Source organism: Physeter macrocephalus, chromosome 14 (genome assembly GCF_002837175.3).
Source record: "Physeter macrocephalus isolate SW-GA chromosome 14, ASM283717v5, whole genome shotgun sequence".
Classification (NCBI taxonomy): Eukaryota; Metazoa; Chordata; class Mammalia; order Artiodactyla; family Physeteridae; genus Physeter; species Physeter macrocephalus.
This window is the reverse complement of record NC_041227.1, coordinates 125,285,510-125,309,492: the sequence shown is the minus strand read 5'-3', so window position 1 is coordinate 125,309,492 and position 23,983 is coordinate 125,285,510. Positions and strand designations below refer to the sequence as shown.

The following is a 23,983-nucleotide window of genomic DNA, read 5'->3' as shown; positions in this document are numbered from 1 at the left end:
GGCCATGGCTCACAGGCCCAGCCGCTCTGCGGCATGTGGGATCTTCCCGGACCGGGGCACGAACCCGTGTCCCCTGCATCGGCAGGCGGATTCTCAACCACTGCACCACTAGGGAAGCCCCCATAAATATGCATTTTATATGGACTCTCTAGTGCTACCCCTAATTAAACACTTCCCCATCCCTTGCCCCTCAAGGAGCTGCACTAAGCAACTTGAAAACCTCTGTATAAGCCTATTCAGAAACAAAACAGTCCTTAGTAAATTCTTCTAAACATTGTCTTTGCATTGGTGACCAATGAAAGAGCCAGCTGAACACAATGCCTTAGTGAGACCCTAGATGTTCTCATAGTTAGGGGGAAGAGGAATCAGGTATAATCCTGTTTCGAAACACCATTAACTTGTGTATTGTATCCCTGCTGTGGAGTAGCTAGTGTCTAAGTGTTGGACACTTTATAATGGGTTTTGCTTTGGTAATCAGTAATCTCTGTTCTTTATTTGAGGCATTGCCCTTAATTTGGGCAGAGAAAATAATAGCTTTATATGTGATGTGATGACCTTATGAGCCTAAATTTTCCGTATTGTCTTCTGGGTTTTTTCCTGGATTTAAAGGGGTTTTTTAGGATTAACTATAATATTCCTAAATGTGAAGTGAATTTAATTTAGTGGTTTTAGCCAGATTTTCTCAAGTTCATAAAATAGAAAGATAAGTTTTCATACAAAAAGCTCAAAGTTAATTATATCATGTATAAAAGTGAATATTTTGATGACCCAACATGGCTCAAACCTCCTATGATTAATGATTCATGGTTTTGAGTCATATACTTTTAAAAATTTATACATTTTAATTAGTTTCCTAATCTTGCTTGAAAGGACTATAAGGTTTGCAATCAGGTATCCAGCTTCTTCATGCATTCAGTTTCTAATTGTTAATTTTAAGCAAACTTTTATATGCTTTTGTTAATGTAAATCAATTGAAAGCATATTCTTTCAGTAGCCTATGTTGAGTGATAAGGGCTTGGGGGGGGTCACTGTGCTGTACTGCTATTAAGGCTCATTCTAGACATATATATATATATATATATATATACACATATTTTTTTTTTGGCTGAGCTGTGCAGCTTGTGGGATCTTAGTTCCCTGACCAGGGATTGAACCTGCACCCTCAGCAGTGAAAGCGTGGAGTCTTAACCACTGGACCACCAGGGAATTCCCTAAACATATATTTATAAAGCTTTCCCTCAACATGAGTGAAAAAAGTGAGAATTGATGTTTAAAGCATGCCTTCCAGATTTCATAGTCAGATATAGATAAAAACAAACAAATGAACCCAGATTTCTGCACCTCACCAATTAGGTGGCACTTTTCTTTAGCTGAGGCAGTTGATTGCTGTTTGCTCAGTCCTTCAGGGGTCTCAACACAATAATCAGCAGTTAGTATTTATAAAGCAGCAGATCTGTGTTTTCCTGAGTTATACTGTGTAATAAAATTGGCCAGATTCCTTGAATTTACATGTATTCACGTTCACATCCACATAACCAAAGCAAACGTTATTTTGAGTATATGAGTTACTCTTAAAAGCAGCACCTGAAAATCTAGTCAGCGTGCTTAGCACAATATTTTCTATAAAATATGGCATTTTGGGCTTCCCTGGTGGCGCAGTGATTGCGAGTCCACCTGCCGATGCAGGGGACACGGGTTCGTGCCCTGGTCCAGGAAGATCCCACATGCTGCGGAGCGGCTGGGCCCATGAGCCTGCGCGTTCGGAGCCTGTGCTCCACAACAGGAGAGGCCACAACAGTGAGAGGCCCGCGTACCGCAAAAAAAAAAAAAAAGGCATTTTATTTGCCTGTCTACAAGATTAATAAAATCTTAGAGCTTGAAGGATCCTTAGAGATTATCCAATTCCTGTTAGGTGGGAAATGAGATTCAAAGAGGTTAAATGATTTGTACAAGTTTTGACAGCTAGTTAGTAGCAGAACTAGAACTAGAACCCTCATCTTCTGGTTGTCAGTGATATATTTTTTCCGCTATCATGTGAAGGGACTGGAGACGTAGGTATTGTTTATGTATCATCAGTACTGTGTGAGTTCCTTTTAAGAAGTAACTTAGGATATTTTCAAATAAGACTGGAAGAAATTCCTAAGAGATTTGTTATATGAGGGATCTTTATGGGATGGTATCTTATAGGATTTTCAGTATTAGCTATGTCATTCTTTAACTGCATTGCTCTCTGTTTAAAGGAATTATTTAATTTTACTATTAAATCTCTAGGGAAGGAAGATATAATAAATGCATGAATATTTTTTCCATGGGAACAAAAGAAAGTATATTAAGATGTGGTATTTGTCCCCTAAATATGTAGACAATTTAAAAGGATAAAAATTTATTGGAAAAAAAAAACCTAAGGAAATATATATATATATATATATATATATATATATATATTCTTTCTTGATCAAATTTTAGAGGAAAGGAAGTAAACCCAGTGATAATCTGTTGTCTGTTACAAGCCCCTTCAGCTGCATCTTCTGGATAGGTCTCAGGTGAAGTCCGCATCTCTATTTAGCATAGATAGCTTCACTCAAGTGTTAAACATAATCATGATCTCCAGGCATAAAGTTATAGTTTATAGTTCTAAAGGAAGCTGGCAATCTGCTTTCTGAGAAATCATTTGTTTGCCCAGATTGCTTTCTTTTTTTTTTGTAAGAGCTTTACTGGGTTTTAGTTGACATACAATAAACTGCATGTATTTAAAGAGAACAGTTTAATAAATGTTGGCATGGGCACACCTGGGAAACCATCCCTGAAATCAAGACAGCATCCATCACCCCTGAAAGTACCCCTGTGCCCCTTCCCAACCCAACTCCCCTACCCCTCTGTCCCCTTGCCAGTCTCTGGGAAAACACTGATCTACTTTCTGTCACTGCAGAAGGTTTTCTAGACTACTGCATAAACGGAATCATACAGTATGCACCCTTGGCCGCTTGCACTCAGCCTAACAACACTTATGAGAGGCATCCCTGCTGTTGCGTGTATCAGGAGATCCTTCCTTTTTATTCCATTCTGAGTAGTATTCCATTGTTTGGATTTTTCACAACATGTTTATCCATTCGTCTGTTCATGGACATTTGAGCTGTTTTCAGTTTTTAGCAATGATGAGTAAAGAGCCTATGAACATTCATGTACAAATCTCTATATGGTTATATATATATACTTTCATTTTTCTTTGGTAAATCTGTGGGAGTAGAATGGCCAGATCTTATAACAGATGGATGTGTAACTTTTCAAGAAACTGCAGAACTTTTCCACAGTGATTGTCCCATTTCACAGTTCTTTGCATCCTCATCAACACTTGGAAAGTCAGTCTTCATAATTTTAGCCTTTCTAATAGATGTGGAATCTCCTTGTGGTTTTGATTTGCATTTCCCTAACGGCTAATGATGTTGAACATTACTTTTATGTGCTTTTTTGCCATCTCCGTATCTTCTTTGGTGGATGTGTATTCAAATATTTGGCCACTGCTTCCTGAGTTGTTTGCTTTCTGCCTCCAGATTGGTTTCTAATATTAAATTGGCCCCTAGACTCGACCGGAAAGTCTCATCACTGCAGCTTAGTTTTCTGCATGCCTCAGTCATTTCCCTTTCTTTCTGTGCCTGCAGTTATTTGTATGATAGTTATGTCAGAAAATATGCACTTTCCATTGTGATCACATTTCATCTAGCTTTAACATACTAAAGATTGCATTAATAAATTAGCTGAATATTAGTCAAATTTTATCACCTAGAGTTGTCAAGTTAGTTCACTAATTAATTTAATAAATAGTTTATAAATACCTATCAGACAGCAGAGATAAGTTCTCTGTTCTCAAAGAGATACATTAATGGGAAGAGTTGGCTGTATTAGCAAATGGATATATAACAAGTGAATGCAATAAAATGTGCTGGGTGTTGTGAATTATTTATCCCACATCTTCTACCTGAAAGGATTTAAGTTACATTCATTTGATCATCTTTTTGTCCTATATTTATATTTCTATGAGAAAAGATGACCTGTTTTTAAAAATAAGTGAGAAAACTGGGGGAAAGGACAGTACTGATTGAGAGTGAGATAAATGCATGCTGGAGCTGGGCTGCTCTTCCCAGTGGCCCCTAACTTAGCTGTGGAGACAAGGACGAGGAGGGATGCCTTATGCCAGTTATCCCAAACCCATCCATCAGGTGTGAGCCTACCCTATGAAAAAGGAGAGTCATTGGAGAGTTCTGAGTGGGGGAGTGACATCATGAGATTTATGTTTTAGAAAGATCACCGAAAGCACCAGATTGAAGGTGGATTAAACAGTTGGAGAGAGAGCTGGAGGCAGCGGGTGCAGTGAGACCGCTGCACAGTTCAGCCTGCAGATGCTAAGCTGATGGGTGAGGGTAGGGAGGAGGGCTCGTGTTGACAGAGTGGGCAGAGCCCAGAGGCCAACCAGGCCGCTAACCATCTGATCCAGCAGATATTTATTAAACACCTACTATTTGCCTTGCGCTGTGCTGTTCACTGTGGGGAGAAAAAGATTTTTAAAATAGATATAGGGGCTTCCCTGGTGGCGCAGTGGTTAAGAATCCTCCTGCCAATGCAGGGGACATGGATTCGAGCCCTGGTCCAGGAGGATCCCACATGCCACGGAGCAACTAGGCCCGTGAGCCACAATTACTGAGCCTGCACTCTGGAGCCCGCGAGCCACAACTACTGAAGCCCGCACGCCACAACTACTGAAGCCTGCGCGCCTAGAGCCCATGCTCTGCGACAAGAGAAGCCACCGCAGTGAGAAACCCGTACACCTCAACGAAGAGTAGCCCCTGCTTGCCACAACTAGAGAAAGTCTGCGTGCAGCAACGAAGACCCAACACAGCCAAAAATAAATAAAATTAAATTAAAAATAAATAAATTTATTAAAAAAACAAAGAGATATATTTCCCACTCTCCTGGAACTTAGAGTCTTATAGGGAACAGACATAAACATCAGTCACAATGCTATAGGTATCATTACCAACTGCCGTGAAGGAGAGGAGCATTGATTAATAAAAGCACAGAACACAGGAGCCTGGACTAGGCTGGGATTAGGGAAGGCAACTGAGTGCTGCTTCAACTGAGATCTGAAGGATGATGAGAACCTAGGCCTGGGAGAGTAGAGAGAGGGCGAAGGGCTCCCACGTACAGAGGGAGCAGTGCGCGCAAAGGCTGGCTGGCTGGCTGGACCCTAAACAAACAAAAAGCCGTCAGGGCCTAGGAGCCATCAGCAAGGGGGAGAGAGTGGTGTGAGATGAGGCGAAAGTGGTAGATGGAGACCAGGGCGTGAGAGAGGTGGAACATTCCTTTTCCTAAGAACAGTAAGGAGGCTTTTCAAAATAAATTAGCAGAGTGGGCAGTTTCCCTCCCCGTCCCCTGCCTTCTCTGACTAAATGTTGGAGAAACTTGGGCTCCCTCTTCTGGCAGGATGTAGGATTTTGCACTTTGTGGGGGAAAAAACATCTCAGGATTATTGCTATTCCATGATTTACTTATTTTATTGAAGTGTAGTTGATTTACAGTGTTTCAAGTGTACAGCAGAATGATTCAGTTATACATATTTCTTTTTCAGATTATTTTCCATTGTAGGTTATTACAAGATATTGAATATAGTTCCCTGTGCTATACAGTAGGACCTTGTTGTTTATCTATTTTACATTTGGGTTTTTCCATAAGACAGTACAGAAAAACCCAAACAAACTTTTTGGCCAACCCACTGTATAGTGGTTTGTATCTGCTAATCCCAAACTCCTAATTTATCCCTCCCCCACCCCCTTTCCCCTTTGGTAACCGTAAGTTTGTTGTCTATGTGTGTCTGTTTTTGTTTCGTAAGTAAGTTCATTTCCACAATTTATTAATTTATTAAGACACACGCACACAGCCCTCCTGCACAAGGCAATATACATGTCCTGGGAGAACACTGGAACACTGGTGAGACATAATCCCACTTAAAACCTCTGTTTCATGAGATTTTGGATTTGCTGTTTGCTTCCAGAGCTTATTCAGCTCCAGATGATTCTGCGTGTAGAGAGAAGAGGTCAGACATAGAAGCTGTACACTCACTGGACTTTCTTTACCCTTCACGTCTGTCCAGTGTGTCACCTCTTTGGGGAGTATTTCAGTTGATGGTCCGTATTGACAAGGTTATAGAAAAGCCAATATATGTTAATGCTGTATTGGCTACTTGGCTTTAACATATGCTGTTATCAAAATTTTCAATTTTGATTTTCTAAATCAGCTAGCCGACGTTTAAAAGAACCTAGAAACATTTGCCGGTGTGACAAGTAATACATTTTCTTAGAGTAGAAGAATCCAAGGACCAAAACAAGGTAACCTTTTTTTTTTTTTCAATTTATTTATTTCTTTATTTTATTTATTTTTTTGGCTGCGTTGGGTCTTCATTGCTGTGCGCAGACTTTCTCTAGTTGCGGTAGCGGGGGCTACTCTTTGTTGCGGTGCGCGGGCTTCTCATTGCAGTGGCTTCTCTTGTTGCAGAGCATGGTCTCTAAGCACATGGGCTTCAGTAGTTGTGGCTCTTGGGCTCTAGAGCACAGGCTCAGTAGTTGTGGCACATGGGCTTAGTTGCTCCGTGGCATGTGGCATCTCCCGGACCAGGGATCGAACCCGTGTCCCCTGCACTGGTAGGCAGATTCTTAACCGCTGCGCCACCAGGGAAGTCCCTAAGGTAACCTTTTAATGAAATGATTCTTATTGTTAGTAGCCTTTATTAAAATAATTTTACTGTAACATATTATCCAGTCTGATACGTTAAGAGTAGCGTTTAATTTAATTTAATACCTTTCAGAGAGATAACTATAATCCATTAGAATAGAAAATAACTCTGAACAGCATTTCTCATTAGCAGCAGACACGAAGTTAATGTAGTTAGTAGCTAATGAATTTGTGCTCATTTGAGTTGGACTCTAAAAGTTGCTATGGTGACAGATCAGCCAGAAGCCATCAACAGAACAAACAGAAGGCCACTGCTTTGTACCCCACCGGGACTGCGATAAACACAGCAGATGGACCAATGCTCATAGCTGTCTTCTCCTTGCATCTCTGTTGTTCTAAGGGAACGTCTCGTTACAATGTTTGTTGCTGTAGAGGTTACAGAAGTAATTTTAATAATGAAAATATTCCTCGGAATCACTGATTATTTCAGCACAGGAGAATAGTTCTCTTTCATAGTCACAATTTGCAAACAGTTAACATACATTTCAGTAAATTTAAATTTTTAAGAAACTCTGAATCTTGGAGTATATATTCTGAAATGGCTAGAATTAATGCATGATTTTAAAATATTTTTCCTTTTTTGTCATTGTGTGGTGTCTTATGCATAAGAGAAATTCTGTGCTTTATCATATAAAAACATGTGTCTTAAGTTCTAAGATACCATCAATTATAGGGCATACCATTGATTTAATAATGTCTTATTGATGGAGTTGGAGGGTGAATGAGGAAAGTGTGTTAAATTTATACACCAATTGTAGAAGCATCCAAATTTCAGAAATAAGACGTATTGAAATGTGTAGGTTAAAACGTCCCTTTAGGTTAACATTTACCTATAAAACTTACTTTTAAAATATACTTTTAGAATCCATTGCATGCCTACTTGTCAGCATACTTTAGGCTAATGGAGGTAGCCTCTGAGAGTCTAATCCAGGTGTACATAGTAAGTCCCGTTACAGTAAATGCCATTAGTTGAATATCTAGCTCATACCATATACTGTGATACCGTGTAGGTGAGTGAAAGATTTAAATGTCCTACTTGCTAAAAAAAAAAAAAAAAAAAAATCTGTGCTCTTAACCAGAGCTGAATTGAAAGGTATAGAAACCATTCTAGCTATTTTAAGCAGAAATGAGTTTAAGTACAGGGGATTGGGTGCTTATAAAATCATTGGGGGGGTGGGTGGTGCCCTAGGCTGGGAGGCAGATATGACTCCCCAAAGGGTCCTCCAGAAGAGCTGCTCCCTGGGGAAGAGTCAGAAGGCCCCGCTGGTACTGCTGGCTTCAAGAGCACAGTGTCACTGCCGCAGCGCAGCCGTCAGGAAGCTGCCACCAGTGTTGCCTCTCCCCACCACCAAGACAGTGATAGGAACCGGGACCCCAGGCGGAGACTTCCAGCACCTCCAGGGCCGGGCTTACACTTGGAGCTGGCGCAGCGGACGGAGCGCCTGGTCACTGCCGGGTCCCTCGCGCACATGCCTCCTTGCAGCTGTGAACTGACCCCTGCGGGGCCTGCCGCTGGTGTGCCTGTCGCTGGTGTGCCTGTCGGGGAGCAGGCACCTTTGATTGCTGCTTTTAAAAGGCTGGGATGGCTGTTCATTAATAACATTTGTATAGTGCTTCACACTTTTCAAACCGTGGAAATGAGAGACCCAAATTAACAGGAGAGGTCTAGGGCCAGACTGGAGATCTAGTGCTCCGATGATCCTGAGTACAACGGTCATTGTCTGTCCCAAGCTGTCGCCTGGCCTAACCTCTTTGAGTGTTGCCTCTCTTCTTCCCTGTTTACTTTATCATCTGCAGTTCATTTAATGTAAGTTGGCTTTTGTTTTTAGTCAGCCTAAAATACCTCCCATTGCTTCTGAGAGGAGGAGGATTATTAAGACTGACAAAGATTCTTTGGCCAAACCTTTCTCAGGCTCCTGGACCTTCTCTTAGGCCCATCTCTGCACCTCCCTGTAAAAATCTAGTTTTAGCAAGAGCCCCGCTGGGTCACTTTAACCAGATTCCTTCCTCCTCCTCCACCATCGCCCAGGTGATGTCTGACGACCACACCCACCCCACCTGCCTGCAGCAAGAATCCTGTTAGGTTGGTTTAGCCAGAACACCCCCTCACCCCTGATGTTTCCTCTTAGTATTTTCCATCCACTGACACCCTCACCCCCTGCTCCTTGCCCTCAGTTCCTACTTGCCCATGCTATATTCCGAATTGAGCCCAATCTCTCTCCCACACTGTAAAATCCCATTACAGTGGTCCCGTTGTGATGGTCCTGTATCAACTCTGCTTTACTATTTCAACAAGTGTCATTGAATTTTTTTCTGTAACATAGTATAAACACTTATCATGCACTCACTATGTGCCCAACACTATTCTAAACGACTCTTTACATGTATTAATGTTCACTCCTCAAAGAACCCTCTCAGTGAGGTATTGTTACCCTCACTTCATCCTCCACTTACCTACATTTTTACAAGTGGCACCACTGAGGGACAGAGAGTTAAGTGACTTACCCAGGGTCACCAGCCAGTAAGTGGCAGAGCTGAGATTTAAATAGATGAGTCTATGCCCATAGCCACTACACTGCATCTGAAGAGAAGAAGCACATGGGAATGATAAACCCCAAAGTGCGCGTGGCCACAGTCTCCTGGGGGGAGGTGGAGTTTGAAGCCAGGGAGGGTAAGAGAAGAGCCCTTGGTGGGATTGGCGACATTTTCTTTCTTAAGCTGGAGGTTGGGTCCATGGAGGTTTGTTGACTATTTGGTCTTTATGCCTTTTTGTACATCTTAAATATTTCCAAATAAATTTTTTTTTTTTTTACAAAGAATGTCTTGTAGTATGACTTGGGTAATAAGATGGAAACACCTCAACACACTGGGCACCCCACCCTCCCCTGCTCTGTTAAGTTTCTCATAAGCAGCACAAGATAACCTCATAGCAGGAACCAAACCTCCCAAGTTTATAGAACAAGACAATGAGGGCGCTGCTGCTCTGGGCCATGGCTGCTGGGAAGGTGCTGTCAGGCAGGACCACCTGGCTCTGGAGCCTGCACAGACAGGTTCTTGATCAAGGTCACCTGCTTGTTGAGTTTAAACAGCCAGTGATGGTCACAACATCCTGGACTCTCTGTGAGTTTGTAATCAGAGGAGCCTGTCCCCAGAGAACTTCTGCCCAAAACTGGAGGCTCCAGACTTGTCAGCGTGCTGCAGCCGGGACAGGAACACCACGGGGTCGCCCTGCACAGGCTGCCCCGAGTGCTCTTCTAGCTGTCGGCCAAGTTATGGGATCCAGAATATTTACAAAGCCCCCGCCTGCCTCTCCAGCCTTGTGTCCAGCAGCTCTTTCCTTGGGCCCTAAGCTCCAGCCACACCAGCCTTGTTTCAGACCTTGAAAGCACGGAAGCCCTTTCCCATTTCAAGACCCTCCCATGCCCTGTCCCAGCTGGTGAGAGTGAGCTCGCAGACATGCTCCACCCAGCCAGCAGTTTTCCAGGCCCAGCTGAGTTGTCACTTCCTCAGAGGAGCTTTCTCTGAGTCCCTAACCTAAGCTAGGTTCTTTTATCCTATCACTTTTATCGTGCTTGTGGCAACTTGTATATTTGTGGAATCATTTTTAAGATAGTGTCTCTTACTAGACTATAAACTACAAGGATGGGAACCATATCTATTTATTTTCCTCAACACACCCAGTGCCTGGCACAAAATAAGCGCTCATTATATATTTCCTAAATAAGTAAATAAAGAGAGGATAAATGAAGATACTGACACATGTGGGGCGTGCAAATGATAGGCAGATAACATGAGAAAAGTCAGCTTGAGCCCTTAGTTACCCTGCCCAGCTTTCCTCGTTTTTCACAGCACTTAGCACCTTCCGATGACTACTTACCTTAAATGCATCATGTTCATTGTCGTTTTCCCCTGCTGAGATGTGAGCGGAGGGGGTGAGGAGGTGGGAGACTGCCTTTTTTGTTCACTGGAAGGTCCCAGCACCTGGAGCTGGGCTGTAGAAAGTCTTCATGTGTGTGAGTGAGTGAGTAGCATCGATCTCAGGAACCTAGAGTCCCAGCCAGAGATTGAGAGAAGGGGCTGGATATCAGGATTTGGAAGAGGTAGGGAAAGTTGGAAACAGTTACTAAAGGGACTTTTGGGCAGACCACGTTAGATTTTAAGAGGAATGTTAGCAGCAGTAGGGGCTTGGAATAGCATAAGTGGGTACAGAACTCGTCGCTTTCTGAGCCTGCAGTTTTAGGCAGTCTGGAAACCAGACCGAAGGTTGGGATGGTACAGAGGTGTGGATAGCATAGTGGAAGGAAGGCCAGGGGGTCTGGGGGGTGGGGGGCGTCCAGATGGCAGTTTTGGGGCTTGGGCCATGTAAAATGGCTAGAGAAGCAGAAGAGAGAACGGGGTAGTCCAGAGTAGAAGAAAAGTTAAGGAGTCTGGGTCAGCAGGGGCAGAGCCTTCTGTCTTGGTCTCCTAGAGATAGCAAGGTGTAGTACAAAAGTTTGAAAGGAGATCCTTCCTGAAGTCACCCAGAGACCTGAAAGGACAGTCTAAACTTCCTGCCCATACTGTGGCGTGTTGTTTTGGAAAAGCAATGGTAGGAATTTATAAACTCTTTGGACCCTGGTGTGACAATGTCCCCTGAAATTTTTAACTGAAAGCAGAAAATTGTTTCTTGGAAAGAAAATTGTCGAAAGGACTTGCTTTCTTATATAAGGATTTAACACCTTACCTTTTCGCCAGCAGGTGTCGCTCTCATTTAAAAGAAAAAAGTCAAGGTTTATTAAAGAAAGGAACCAGTGTCCAGCTTGCTGGAAGTTCTTTATTAGCTATGTAGGTAGTCACTGGTTGCTATTCTAGTTTCTTCTAAATAAAACAAATCATTTGTTGACGATCCATTTGAATCAAGCTAAAATTCCCATTGCCTTACTGTGTTCTACTGTGTGAAAATAGTGATGTGTCAGGTCGACTGGTTTGTGAGACTCTGTCATTGAGGTATCACCGTAGATCCTGGTCTGTTTGAGAAGAGGAATGTCAGAATTGCTTTGATACCCTAGCCTAGTTCTTTGGGCAGCGATAGATTGAGAAATTTGGATCTGAAGAGAGTATGGATAGTCAAAACTGACCGTTTGATTTATCTGTATTTTAAGAATAGATCCAGATTTTAAGATTCTCTATTTCTCAGTTGAGATTGTTAGTTGCCTGCTAGTTTCAAAGATCTGAAAAATACTAGCTTAAAGAAGGTTTATCACTATCTCATGAAAAAGAGGCCAGAGGTGCAGCTTGGCAGGGTCAGAATTCTTGGTTCCCTCTCCCGCGTCCCTCTGCTGAGTGACGCTTCTCTTCCTTTTCCTCAGCATCCAGGGTGACTCCCCCGCCCCAAGACCACCAGCCATAACACTAGTATCTCAGGCAGCTAGAAATACAACCATGAGAGTGAGTGTGTGGGTAAATTGGGAATACTGTGCTTGCTCTGTACTCTGGGCCCTTGGTCTCGCTTGCTACTTTGCAAATATCTAGTGACATTTTTCTGTTTGTGAGATAAGGTGCTAGTACTTCAGTTGGTACAGAGTTGTAAGGGAAAATCTCTCACCCGAAAAGGCTTGTGATCTACCACGATTGATGGTCTTTTATGAAAACAGATAGTTATTTAAATTTAACGTATTTCTGAGAAGCCAACTCAAACTTTAACTCCTTCAAGAAGACAGTGCTGTTTCTAGACCAGCGCTGTTCAGTAGAAATAGAATTCAGGCCACAAATGTGAGCCACATAAGGAACTTTAAATATTCTAGCAGCAACATTTTAAAACTAAAAAGAAACAGGTGAGATTACTTTTAATATTTTTAATTCAATATGCTCAAAATTTTATCATTTCAATACAACATCAATATAAAAATTAATGAGATTTTTGTGTACTAACTCTTTGAAATGCAGTGTGTATGTACTTAACAGCACATCTCAGTTCAGACATCAAGTGCTCAGTAGCCATATGTGGTTAGTGGCTACCATGTTGGGCAGTACACGGTTATCTTTCCTCTAAGAGATCAACTTCCAGTCTATACCACATGCTTCTGCGTCTTGTAACTTTTATTTCCCCTGTTGATTGTTGGTTCACTTAGGTGAGAAACACCTTATGCTTCAGTGCCTTCCTACAACAATCAGCACCATCCTGGGCTCAGACCAGGAAATCCTGTTTGGCCTTTGGGTACTTGAAAGTACCCAAAGAGTGACAGCTTCCAAGCATCACCGTCCAGTACACAACTGAAGATCAAGGCTGAACTAGAGCTGGGGGCAAGATAGAACAGACAGTATTTGGGTGTCAGCCTAGAGATGATGGTCATAATCAGGAACCTGGATGGCCTCCCCGGAGAGTCCAGGGCAGAGCAATGAAGCCAAAGATTCGACGTCTGCTTCTTGCTTCTGGTCAGAGGGCCAGCAGAGCAAATAGGAAGAAGAAGAGGTGAGCAGCTCATCCAGTCTGTGTTGACAGTGTAACAGAGAGTGCGTCCTGTTCTCCAAGCTCAGTGCTAGGCTATATTAAAAGCACCTGGGTTTCTAAGAGAGTGATTAAATAATCTCTTCAACTGGAAGTGTTCCCTTTGTTTTCTTGAGTAATAGCATCATATTACCCTTCATTCAGTAATCATAAAGAGGGTGAGCCTCACTATTGGAGAGGAGACATGAAACTAATTAGCTAGTTATTCTTATTTATTTATTAAAACAAAACAATGCCCACACAAGACTTTGGCATACATTACTTGGATTTTTCCCCTAAGGGATTTATATGTCTGATGCTTAATCTAATAGTACAAGAAGTTTCTAGTCCCTACACCAGGAGCTGGTCATACTTTTCCTCGTATATATATATATATATATATATATATATATATATATATATATGGTCTCTGTGACATATTCTTCATTGTTTTTTCCCTGCCTTTTAAAAATGTAAGAAACATTTAGTTCACCTGCTGGCTCCTGCCCTAATCAGCAGTTATTCACACGGAAAGGGAAGACTGGCCTAGAGTACTTTCACTCTTAGAATGAGGCTATCTTATGGAGACACAGATATAGAAAACAAATGTATGGAAACCAAGGGGGAAAAGCGGGGTGGACGGCTGGTGGGGGTGGGATGCATTGGGAGATTGGGATTGACATGTATACACTGATATGTATAAAATAGATAACATAACCTGCTGCATTAGAAAAAAATAAAATAAAATTCAAAAAAAGAGGCTATCTTAGATATAAAAAGGACTACACATAATGCATCAGGCAGATAACACAAGGAAAACTGAGTATTTCATATCAAACAACTTAGAACTGGTTGTTTAGATTCAAAAGTAGTAACTGATAATATTCATTTATTTCTTCATTTCTGTATCATGAATTCCTTTTCCTCTAAAGGTTTTGAAGAAGAATAGCCCTGAATTTGTCCTTTGATATTTTTGAAAAGACAACAGCAGTGTGTCATGGAGGACCAGTCCTGACAGCGGCTGTCATCTTGGTTAGCAGACCTGGGCCGAGGGGGGTCTGTGTGGATGCGGGTAGGACGGGGTGATTGCTTAGGCTCAGTGTGGGTTCTTTGCTTCCGAGTCCTTGCCAGTTGTTTCCTCCATGTTTTGAGTTCAGGTAGGTTTTCTTCGTTTCCAGCCTTGGAACAGGCAGGATGATGGGTGGAAGCGCCGTGCCTGGTAGTAGCTGGCCAGCCGATGTCGGTTACTACAAAAGAGAAACAGCGTTTTGTAACACGGGCAGGTAGAGCTCTCTGTACTTGCTAATGGTTCTCCTGCTTCCTTCCACCCTCTCCTCCTCTTCCTCCTTTTCTTCTTCTGCTTCTTTTGAATTTTGTAGTAAAAGGAAAGAACCAATTGCATTCAGACTCTGAGCTTCCTAAGAAGCAACTGCAAGGTCTAGAATAAAACCTTTGGGCCAGATACATTAAAATGTGCAGTTAAGTGAATTGATATGCTGATTACATGTTTTTAAATAAATTTAGTGGTTCTAAGTTTCCCAGACAAATGTACCTCTACTCTGCTGTCAATTTCGTTTTCAAAGTCCTAATGGAAAGTGAGAGAGACATCAAATTTGCTTCTCTGCTTTTCGGTTTTTGTCTTTTTAGTTAATAGACTTCATTTTTTAGACCAGTTTTAGGTTTACAGAAAGACTGGGCAGAAAATAAAGAGCTCCCATATATTCCATCTCTCCACCCCCAACCCACCCTCAGTGTCTCCTATTATTAATATCTTGCCTTGGTGTGGTGCATATGTTACAATTGATGAGCCAGTATTGATACATTATTATTAACTGAAGTCCAAAGTTTACCTGTGCCTTCACTCTTTGTGTTGTACAGTTGATGAGTTCTGACAAATGCCTAATGTTGTGTATCCAGTCTCACAGTATCACAGTGTCACTGCCCTAAAAGGCTCCTGGGCTCTGCCTGCTATCCCTCCCTCTCCCCCAAGCCCCTCTCAACCACTGAGTGCCTTATGGTCTCTGTAGTTCTGCCTTTTCCAGAATGTTATATGATAGGAATCATAGAGCATGTAGCCTTTCCAAACTGCCTTCTTTTACCTAATAAAATGCATTTAATGTTCCTCCATTTCTTTTTATGGATTGATAACTCATTTCTTTTTAACACTAATATTCCGTTGTATGGATGTACCACGTTTATCCACTCACGTATAGAAGGACATCTTGGTTGCTTCCAGTTTTTGGCAATTATGAATAAAAGTGCTGTAAACATTCCTGTAGAGGTTTTTGTGTGTGGACATAAGTTTTCCACTCATTTAGGTAAATACTTAGAAACTTCTGCTACTTTAATTAGCTAAAGGCCAATACCAGGAAAAAATATATTTGAAGGCTCCTGTACATTTAAAAATCAACCTATAGGGACTTTCCTGGCAGTCCAGTGGTTAAGATGCTGTGCTTCCACTGCAGGGAGTGTGGGTTAGATCCCTGGTCAGGGAACTAGGATCCCACATGCAGCACGACGCGGCCAAAAATTTAAAAAAAAAAAAAAAAGGAAGCCTTAAAAATCAACCTATAATAGGTTTTATCACTTTCTTTAAAAAAAAAAAAAAGATGTAATGGATGTTCATCTAAGCAACATACAATGCTGAATGCATTGGGAAACACCCAAACTGGCCTAGGAGAGACAGGGAAGGTTCTGAGGGCAAGTGACATTTAATTTGATATTTAAAGAGTGACTAGGAATTACCATGTTTTATTGAATCTGAGATATGATCAATTGTTTTATGCATTATTTTATGCACCACTTAGAAAAAAAGCATTGCCTTTTAAACTGATACATACAACATCAATTATAAGATGCATCTCAGTTTGAGAGATGTTGAAATGCGGAAATATGTTGTTTTAGGACTGATGATACATGGTGTTTAGACAAAAGAGGGGGCACAGTGGCCCAGAAGCAGGAAGTTCAGCATCGTGAAGTTAGAGGGGGCTGGAAAACTGGGCATTAGGACAGCTAACTCCTAGGACCTTGGACTTTAACCTAAGGGCCATAGGAATCCCTGAAGCCTTCTAAACCAGGGAGGCGATCTGCATCTCAGAAGGACCACGCTGGCCGCAGCGGATGATGGATTAGAAACAGGCTCTGGTCATGGCAGAAGGAATGGAAATTGATGGAGTAGTTTGAGGGCTACTTAGGGGAGACATTTAGGAGCTAGAAATGTCAACGTTTGGTGGTTGGTTGGATGTAGGTTTGGGGAGATAGGGGGAGTAGTCAAGAATGGAACCCGGGTTTCTGACTTGGAGCCATTTGCCGGGAGAACGACGGGAAGACTCGGAAGAAGAATGCATCGAGAAAGCTGATGAGCGTTTGGGACACGTTGACTTTGAGGTGCCCGTAAGACTTCGATGTAGGTATCTAATAGCCATCCAGGTCTCAGACCAGGACCACAGGGTTGATAAATGAAGCGTTGTGAGTAGATTAGATGACCCAGGATTAGTGTCTGCAGCAGAACCTTAAAGAGGCAGAAGAAGCAGCCCGTCATTGGGGAGCAGAATAGAGTGGCGGGAGAGGTCAGAGGAAATCCAAGAAAGGACTTCCAGTGTCGTGGAGGCCCAGGAAGAGAGGCTCAGGACAGCCACAGCAGTCACCGCCAATACAGACGACTGAGAGGGCAAGCAGAGGAAGCTCAGGGGGGCATAGGGTTTCAGCGTCAAGGAGGAAGAGGAGGGTGAGAGGACCTGGATGAGGGGCACACAGCAGGTCAGGAAGCAGGACCAGAAGTGCGATGGAGGAGAGGAGAAGGAGACAAGTTGGGAGGGGGACGTGGGTCGAGAAGGGCAGGAGCGCTGCTGTCCGGAGAGAGCAGAGGTGTGGGCATGTCTAAATGCTGACCAGGAGGACCTGGTTGCAGGGTGGCCACATCCTGGCCTGGTTACCGGTTGGAAATGTGCTCTCCACTCCACACGCGAACTCAGTGGCCAGATTTCTCTTCTCTTGTACACTCAGCGATGTCCATCTACTAAGCCCTGGAAGCAAAAATATAAATATCTGTAAAACAAAGAATTAATCGAAGACCCAGTCTTCAACTTTGAGCCTTTATATCTGCTCTGGAGAATGTCATGAGTTGAAGATCCAGGACACACAAAGTCCCTGAGACGGGATCCAGAGCTGTGGAGGGAGCCATCTTGTGGTGCCTCTCTGACACCATAGACAGTGAGATGCCCGAGTATTTCATGTGCCACTGAGGAAGGGATGTGCCGTCGATGGTAAGACACATGCCGATGCAAGTGATTTTAACACGTGAAGAAATGTGAGTCTTGGAATTGGTGAAATATAATACTAGCCTTGGATAGGAATAACAGAAGTGTGGGACAGAGAACAGTGTGATGTGTATTGTAGGAGCAGAAACCTGATTTTGGCCTGCTGGTCTTCATTTCTTTGGAGAATAAGGTCCAGTTTATCTTCTGGGGATGGGAGATAAAGGCATTATCACTGGAGAGTGGAAGGTCTTTGAAAGAGTCATTGACAGCAGTGGAACCAGGCAGACCCAGGAAATCATAGGCTGGTCAGGAAGCACTGAGCGTGTCCTGAGGTTAGGGCCCAGGAGTTCATAGAGATGCCAAACTGCACGGCTCTGTTTTCTTGAGAGACTGAGCAGTCCGAGTCCGGGGTGGAGAGAGTGGACAGTGACAGTGGCTTCATCCAGAATTGAGGGTTTACCAGGCAGGGTGACAGAAAAACAGTGGGCAGAGGCCTCGTGGATACTGACTGTGTACAGTGGGGTCGCGGGGTGGACAGCAGAACCCATTGTGGGAGGTGAGAAATGCAGGCTGATCCCAAGGGATAATAAAAGGCAAACAGTGTTGACTGGAAAGGTTTTTATAAATGCTACTTATACAAACAAGATATACAGAGAACTAGGTATAACTCATTTTGTACATAGCTTTTACTCAACTCTGAAATCAAAGATATTTATAAATTAAGTCGAAAACTTTTTTTCAAATAACAGGATAACATAATATTCTGGATATTAATGTTTCAAATTCAAGATGGAAATGAACTTGAGGCTCAGATTCTTTGGCGCCTGACAGGCCTGTGCTCCCTTCCCACTCAGATCACCTTTTGCATTCGGCATGCTCCCTAGCAGGGCTGTCACTCAACTCTCCTGCTCCTTTCTTCTGTTTACATTGCTGTGAAACCTTTGTTTTTGCAGCATACTCTGATAGCATTTTGGCTTTCACTTAATGCATCATTTGCAAATTAGCCCACCTGCATTCTTTTCCAATAAATCTGAGAGGAGTGAAGTGGTGCTATAGATACCATCACCACAAATGCCTTAATTATTCAGATAACCCAGAATGCATATATATGTGTGTGTGTGTGTGTGTGTGTGTGTGTGTGTGTGTGTGTGTATATAATTAATGCATCATTTGCAAATTAGCCCACCTGCATTCTTTTCCAATAAATCTGAGAGGAGTGAAGTGGTGCTATAGATACCATCACCACAAATGCCTTAATTATTCAGATAACCCAGAATGCATATGCATGTGTGTGTGTGTGTGTGTGTGTGTGTGTGTGTGTGTGTGTGTGTGTGTATATAATTGTTTTTTTTTTTTAGATTGTCTTCAGAATTAAAACAAATATATATATATATAAATTCACGGACATCTAATGACCCCTTAAATTTGAGAAACACAGACTGAGAGCAGTGGTTCTCAAAGTGTGGGCCCAGGCCGCGGGGCATCACCCTCACCTGGGAACTTATCAGAAATGCAGATTTGCAGTTTCCCCTCCCTTCCAACCAAGTGAATTCCCCGGGCTGGGCCTAGGAATCAGGCCTTTAACCTGACTCCAGCTCAAGCTGAAGAGCTGCTGCTCTAACCCTGCGTGATCACCTGTCTAATAGATGAGGAAACTGGCCAAGAGCTACAGCTCAGGATCGAGGTTCATTTATAGGACAACTGGGTCTCAAGCCTGGAACTCTGGGCTTTCGTGCAGTTCGATTCCAAAGCTCTCCATTGTCATTTCTTTCTCAGTTTTTGGTTTTGTTTTCTTTGGTTTGGGTTAAAGGAGGTGATACGAAAGTGTTGGGGTCTTTTCCTTTTGTTCCTTCTAGTGCCAGAACCTACTAAGACCTGTTCAAGCCAGCCCCAACCTGCCGGGACCAGTACCAGTACTTCCACCAGCACTCTCTCCAGCAGCAGCAATGGCAAACGTGCGTCTGCCGGCGGCCAGCAGCCAGCTGCATCCCGTTACCTGCCTCGCGAGGTGCCTCCACGCTTCCGCCAGCAAGAACAGAAGCAGCTGTTAAAGAGAGGTCAGCCACTGCCCACAGGGTCTCTGACCAGCGTGAGCCCCACCCAGGGTGCTGGGCCTGCAGGGCTGAGCCCTCCCCCGCTGCCTGGAGCCGGAGCACAGCCGCACCCCAGCAAGCCCCAGCCAGGTAAACCGCACAGAACCCGGCGTTCTTTCTATCTGAGAACTGGTTTGCTACTTTCAACTTGCTGCCCAGAAATAGAAATGGACATATTTTGATCCATGTTTACTATACACTTAGTAAAGCTAGCTAGCTAGATGATAGATTGATTCATTTCAATTAGATTTTAAAGTTTACTTCTAGTTCCCCCTGCTTACTTATATTGTTCCTCATACACTTTCAGATGTCATTAGGTACTTCAGCTAAGTTTGTTGTTCACCAGAAGCTAAAGGTCTGTGTCAGTACATATAAATCTGTCAAGGCAGATGCTTTAGAACCCTGCAGTGAACACTTCAAATTAAAACCCTTTTCCCTCAGGTTACTAGGATATCTCATGACTGCACACATACTTTCTGTGCAGGGAGGTAATAGCATTTTATGGGGAGCAGTGTTTCTAAGTAACTTAATCAAGCATCCTGAGGCAGCCCTGCCTGCTGTCTCCCTGTGCTCGGCCCCTGCGGCGTCTGGGGCCCTATGCCGCCTGCTGCTTGTTGTGTCCTTGCCTGCAGTTCAACGATAACTTTCTCTGGGCTCCCGGGAGAGCTCGCCACTTGCTCATTTGCTTTCCAGCTTCCAGAATGTCAGCATCTCTCATCTCCTCTCTCTCCTCTTCCCATCTTCTTGACCTCATGGATTTACACTTTTAAAAATATCTTTACTGGAGTTTTAGGGAAATTTTTGGAAGAGAGCTAAGTACATGTGTTTGACTGCCATGAATCTCTTGTTTTCTTAAATCTTTACGTTTCAAGTAATTTAACTAACAATTGGCAATGGTTCTAGCATGGAAAGTGTATTTGCTGATGGTAGTGAAATTCAGGTCTGTAATTAGAGATTCAAGGAGGCTTCTTGTGTTAGATTAGAATTTAAAAGAAACATGTCACAATTCATATTAATATTTGTTTTCCTTCATGTGCTACCTTTTTATATGGGGAATAATTCCAGCATGACATAGAAGTATTTATAGCAGAATTTCTCAAAACCATGACTTTGTGGTTTTATTTGGAACAAATATTTTTAGACAGCTTTGCCATGTCTCTTCAAATAGTCTTTACTTTCTTCTGCTAAATTCCTGGTAGAGGGGATGTAGGTCAGTGATTTTCAGCAAAAAGCTAGGAAGAAAAGAAATGATCAAATATATTCACTGAATATAATCCCATCTGCTTAACTGCAACCAGTTTATAGTCAAACATATGGTTGCTTTCTAGACTGAAATATGGTTCTCCGACCAATCTTTTTCTTTTTCTTTTTTTTTTTTTTTTTTTTTTTTTTTGCGGTACGCGGGCCTCTCACTGCTGTGGCCTCTCCCGTTGCGGAGCACAGGCTCCGGACGCGCAGGCGCAGCGGCCATGGCTCACGGGCCCAGCCGCTCCGCGCCATGTGGGATCCTCCCGGACCGGGGCACGAACCCGTGTCCCCTGCATCAGCAGGCGGACTCTGAACCACTGCGCCACCAGGGAAGCCCTCCGACCAATCTTAACAGGGACGAAGATTGTATAGTCAGACCTGTATAGCTTGGGGTATTGATTTAAGATGCTTATATAGAAAAACTGAAAAAGAAGTGTAACAGCCCTGCTTTTTTCTGGGCTTATCTCATTGTTATAAGATTAGTTGGCAGTCTGGCATCAGTGTTCTCACCAAATGCGAGAGGTGCAAGATGTTACTGCTATCTTCTTAGATAAGTAGAAAGTAATCAAGAAATTGATTCAGTAAAATTTTATATGAAAGTAATATTCTTTAATAGAATATTTGGCTCTGTAATTATAATATCCTTCTCCAGAAAGTTATTCCTAGTTGTTTGTACTTTTAAAAATATATACATTGAAGACTAAATCATCGTTTTATACATAAAAACATCTTGAGAAATGGAATCAATCTATATATATATATTAATAAAATAAGAAATGATTGATTTTTTTTGGCTCCCAAGCAAAAGTCTTTGTTTTACACCAATTTCATCTCTTCACCAGCAGTCTCTGGTATCACAACTTCAAAGGTCCCCTCGGAAACCTGTCCTGGTTTCCTAGTTCCTAATGTAGTCTCCATCTCTCTGCCTGGCTCAGTACCCTTCCCAGCCTTGTCCAGCCAGCATGTTTCCTTCTGTCCCCAGGTCCTGCTTTCCATTCTGATTGGGATTGTTTCCGTATGGCTTCACAAATAGGCCACACTCAGCGTTGCCTTTCCCAGCACATGCACACACCTGATCGCCCTGCCCCTTTCTGTCTGCAAATCACAGTCACCCACCCTCCGTGAAGCCCCTTGAGTATTTCTGTCCTCAAGCTCCTCTTAAAGCTGTAGGGTACTCCATTCGTCCGCAACATGCAGCCTCACACGCACTGTATACTGTGTAACCTGTATTGTATCCTAAAAGGACAGTGTCTGAACCTCCTCTGTGTGACTAGTTGAGCAAAGTGAAAGGAACTGAACTGAAGGGGAAGTACTGGCAGCCGGCACTGGTTATGCCACAGCCAGTACTTCCATTTCTCACCTAAAATGAGACTTCTAAGGTCCCTTCCCTGGAATCTCCAACTCAAACCCGCTTCCAAAGAGCTCGCTGGATTTTGTCAATGCAAAGCATTGCTGAGACGCCATCCCGTGTCCTAGTGGAATCAGCACAGGGACCTAGGTGGGCGTCCCTGGGCATGGAGGCAGTGTGGCAGTGTGGTCAAGAGACAGGTCCGATTCGTTTTCCAGACCCACGACCCCTGTGTGACCTTGTCACTTAGCCGACTGGCAAAAATTTTAACTGGTAAGTGTATTATATAGTCGTATATAAGTGTAGTGATTCACCCTATTAAGCTTCCAGAAAAGTGTTATTTTCTATTCAGACTATGTTTTTGCCAACCTGCAGTGTCATTCCGGCTTGAAACACTTGAAAGCTTTTATCTTTTTTAAAAAAGAAAAAACTCTTTCTCGCTGCGCTTAAGGCAGAACAATGTATTGTTTCGGTGGCTACTTTGTACATTCATAAACTGAGGCTTTGATTAACACAGGGTAGTGTTTGCTACTTAGATCTTTTGTAGTTAGAAGCAGGAAAGTAAGAAGTTGGACACGTGCCAGTTTACATATGGGGCTCATTTAGAAAATTATAGCTAGTGTTGGTATGCCGAACGTTTAGTGGGTGTTCAGGAAGAACGTTTAGTGGGTGTTCAGGAAAAGCGGGAAAGAGGAAGGAACGGAACACAAAGGAGTAGGAAAGGGCAGCGGTTTATTTGCATGCAGCCAATGGGCAACGCGCCCTTACTCTTGGCAGGCTTTCAAAAAACAGAGGAAAAGTGGCTCTGGTGCTGCTGTAACTGGGTCCTGAAGTGAAAATGGTTGTGACAATTGAACGAAATTTAAGAGGCAGGAAGATCGGTTTAGTGTCAGCTGCAATTAGATAATCAAAGCTTTCAGGTCCTCTCCGCGGATGCCTCTCCCCGCCCCTCCCGCTGGAGGGGGTGATCGGCTCCCTCCCGGGAAGGAAAGGGCAACGCCAGCTCCTGCCCCGCGGGCGCCTGCAGGTCGCCGGGCGCAGCCAGCACGGAGCCTCCCGGTGACGACAGCCGGCGTCCCGGGGCGCGCGGCGACAGGGTGGAGCTGGGAACCCGCGCCGCCCTAGATGCGGGCGCCCGGGCGTTCGGCGCGCAAGGTAGCGTCTCCAGAGGGTGGGCGGCCCCTCTCCGCAGGTACTTTCGCCCCCGCGGCCCGCCGAGCCGCAGAAACAGAGCCGACACGGAGCAGAGAGCAGCTGCTTCTCCCGGGCCTCGGACGGGGCGCGAGGGGCGCGCAGACGACGCGTAAGATGGCGCCCCCGCCGCTGCGCGCGGAGCTGCTCCGGGCCCCGCGCCGCCGCCCCCCCGGTTGCCCCGCTCGGCAGGGCTTCTCACAGGGTCTGACCCCGGAGGAAGCAGCCTCGTTTTCCTGCCGTTCTGAAGAAAAGGCAATAAGCGTTTTCTTTTGGACACTTTCATTATTGTTGTCAGTAAACCTTACACTAGGTTCTGCATTTCATAATTCCTTCCACTGATAGAAGTTGACGGAGGAGATGTCTCGGAGGCTGTCCAGTGACGGAATTCTGAACTCGGAGCACTTTCTCCACAAGATTTTTTTTTTTTTTTTTTTTTTTTTTTTTTTGCGGTACACGGGCCTCTCACTGCCGTGGCCTCTCCCGTTGCGGAGCACAGACTCTGGACGTGCAGACCCAGCGGCCACGGCTCACGGGCCCAGCCGCTCCGCGGCATGTGGGATCTTCCCGGACCGGGGCACGAACCCGTATCGCC

At 43.7% G+C, this 23,983-nt stretch overlaps 1 protein-coding gene across 1 annotated transcript in view; it reads left to right on the top strand.

Moving 5' to 3' along the window:
- The window catches only part of TNRC6C (trinucleotide repeat containing adaptor 6C), a 123,775-nt gene that overhangs the window by 49,549 nt on the left and 50,243 nt on the right, over nt 1-23,983 (top strand). Inside the window, exon 4 of the mRNA XM_055089832.1 lies at nt 19,365-19,691. Within this exon, the coding sequence (XP_054945807.1) occupies nt 19,365-19,691 (327 nt within the window). The remainder of the gene's footprint in view (nt 1-19,364; nt 19,692-23,983) is intronic.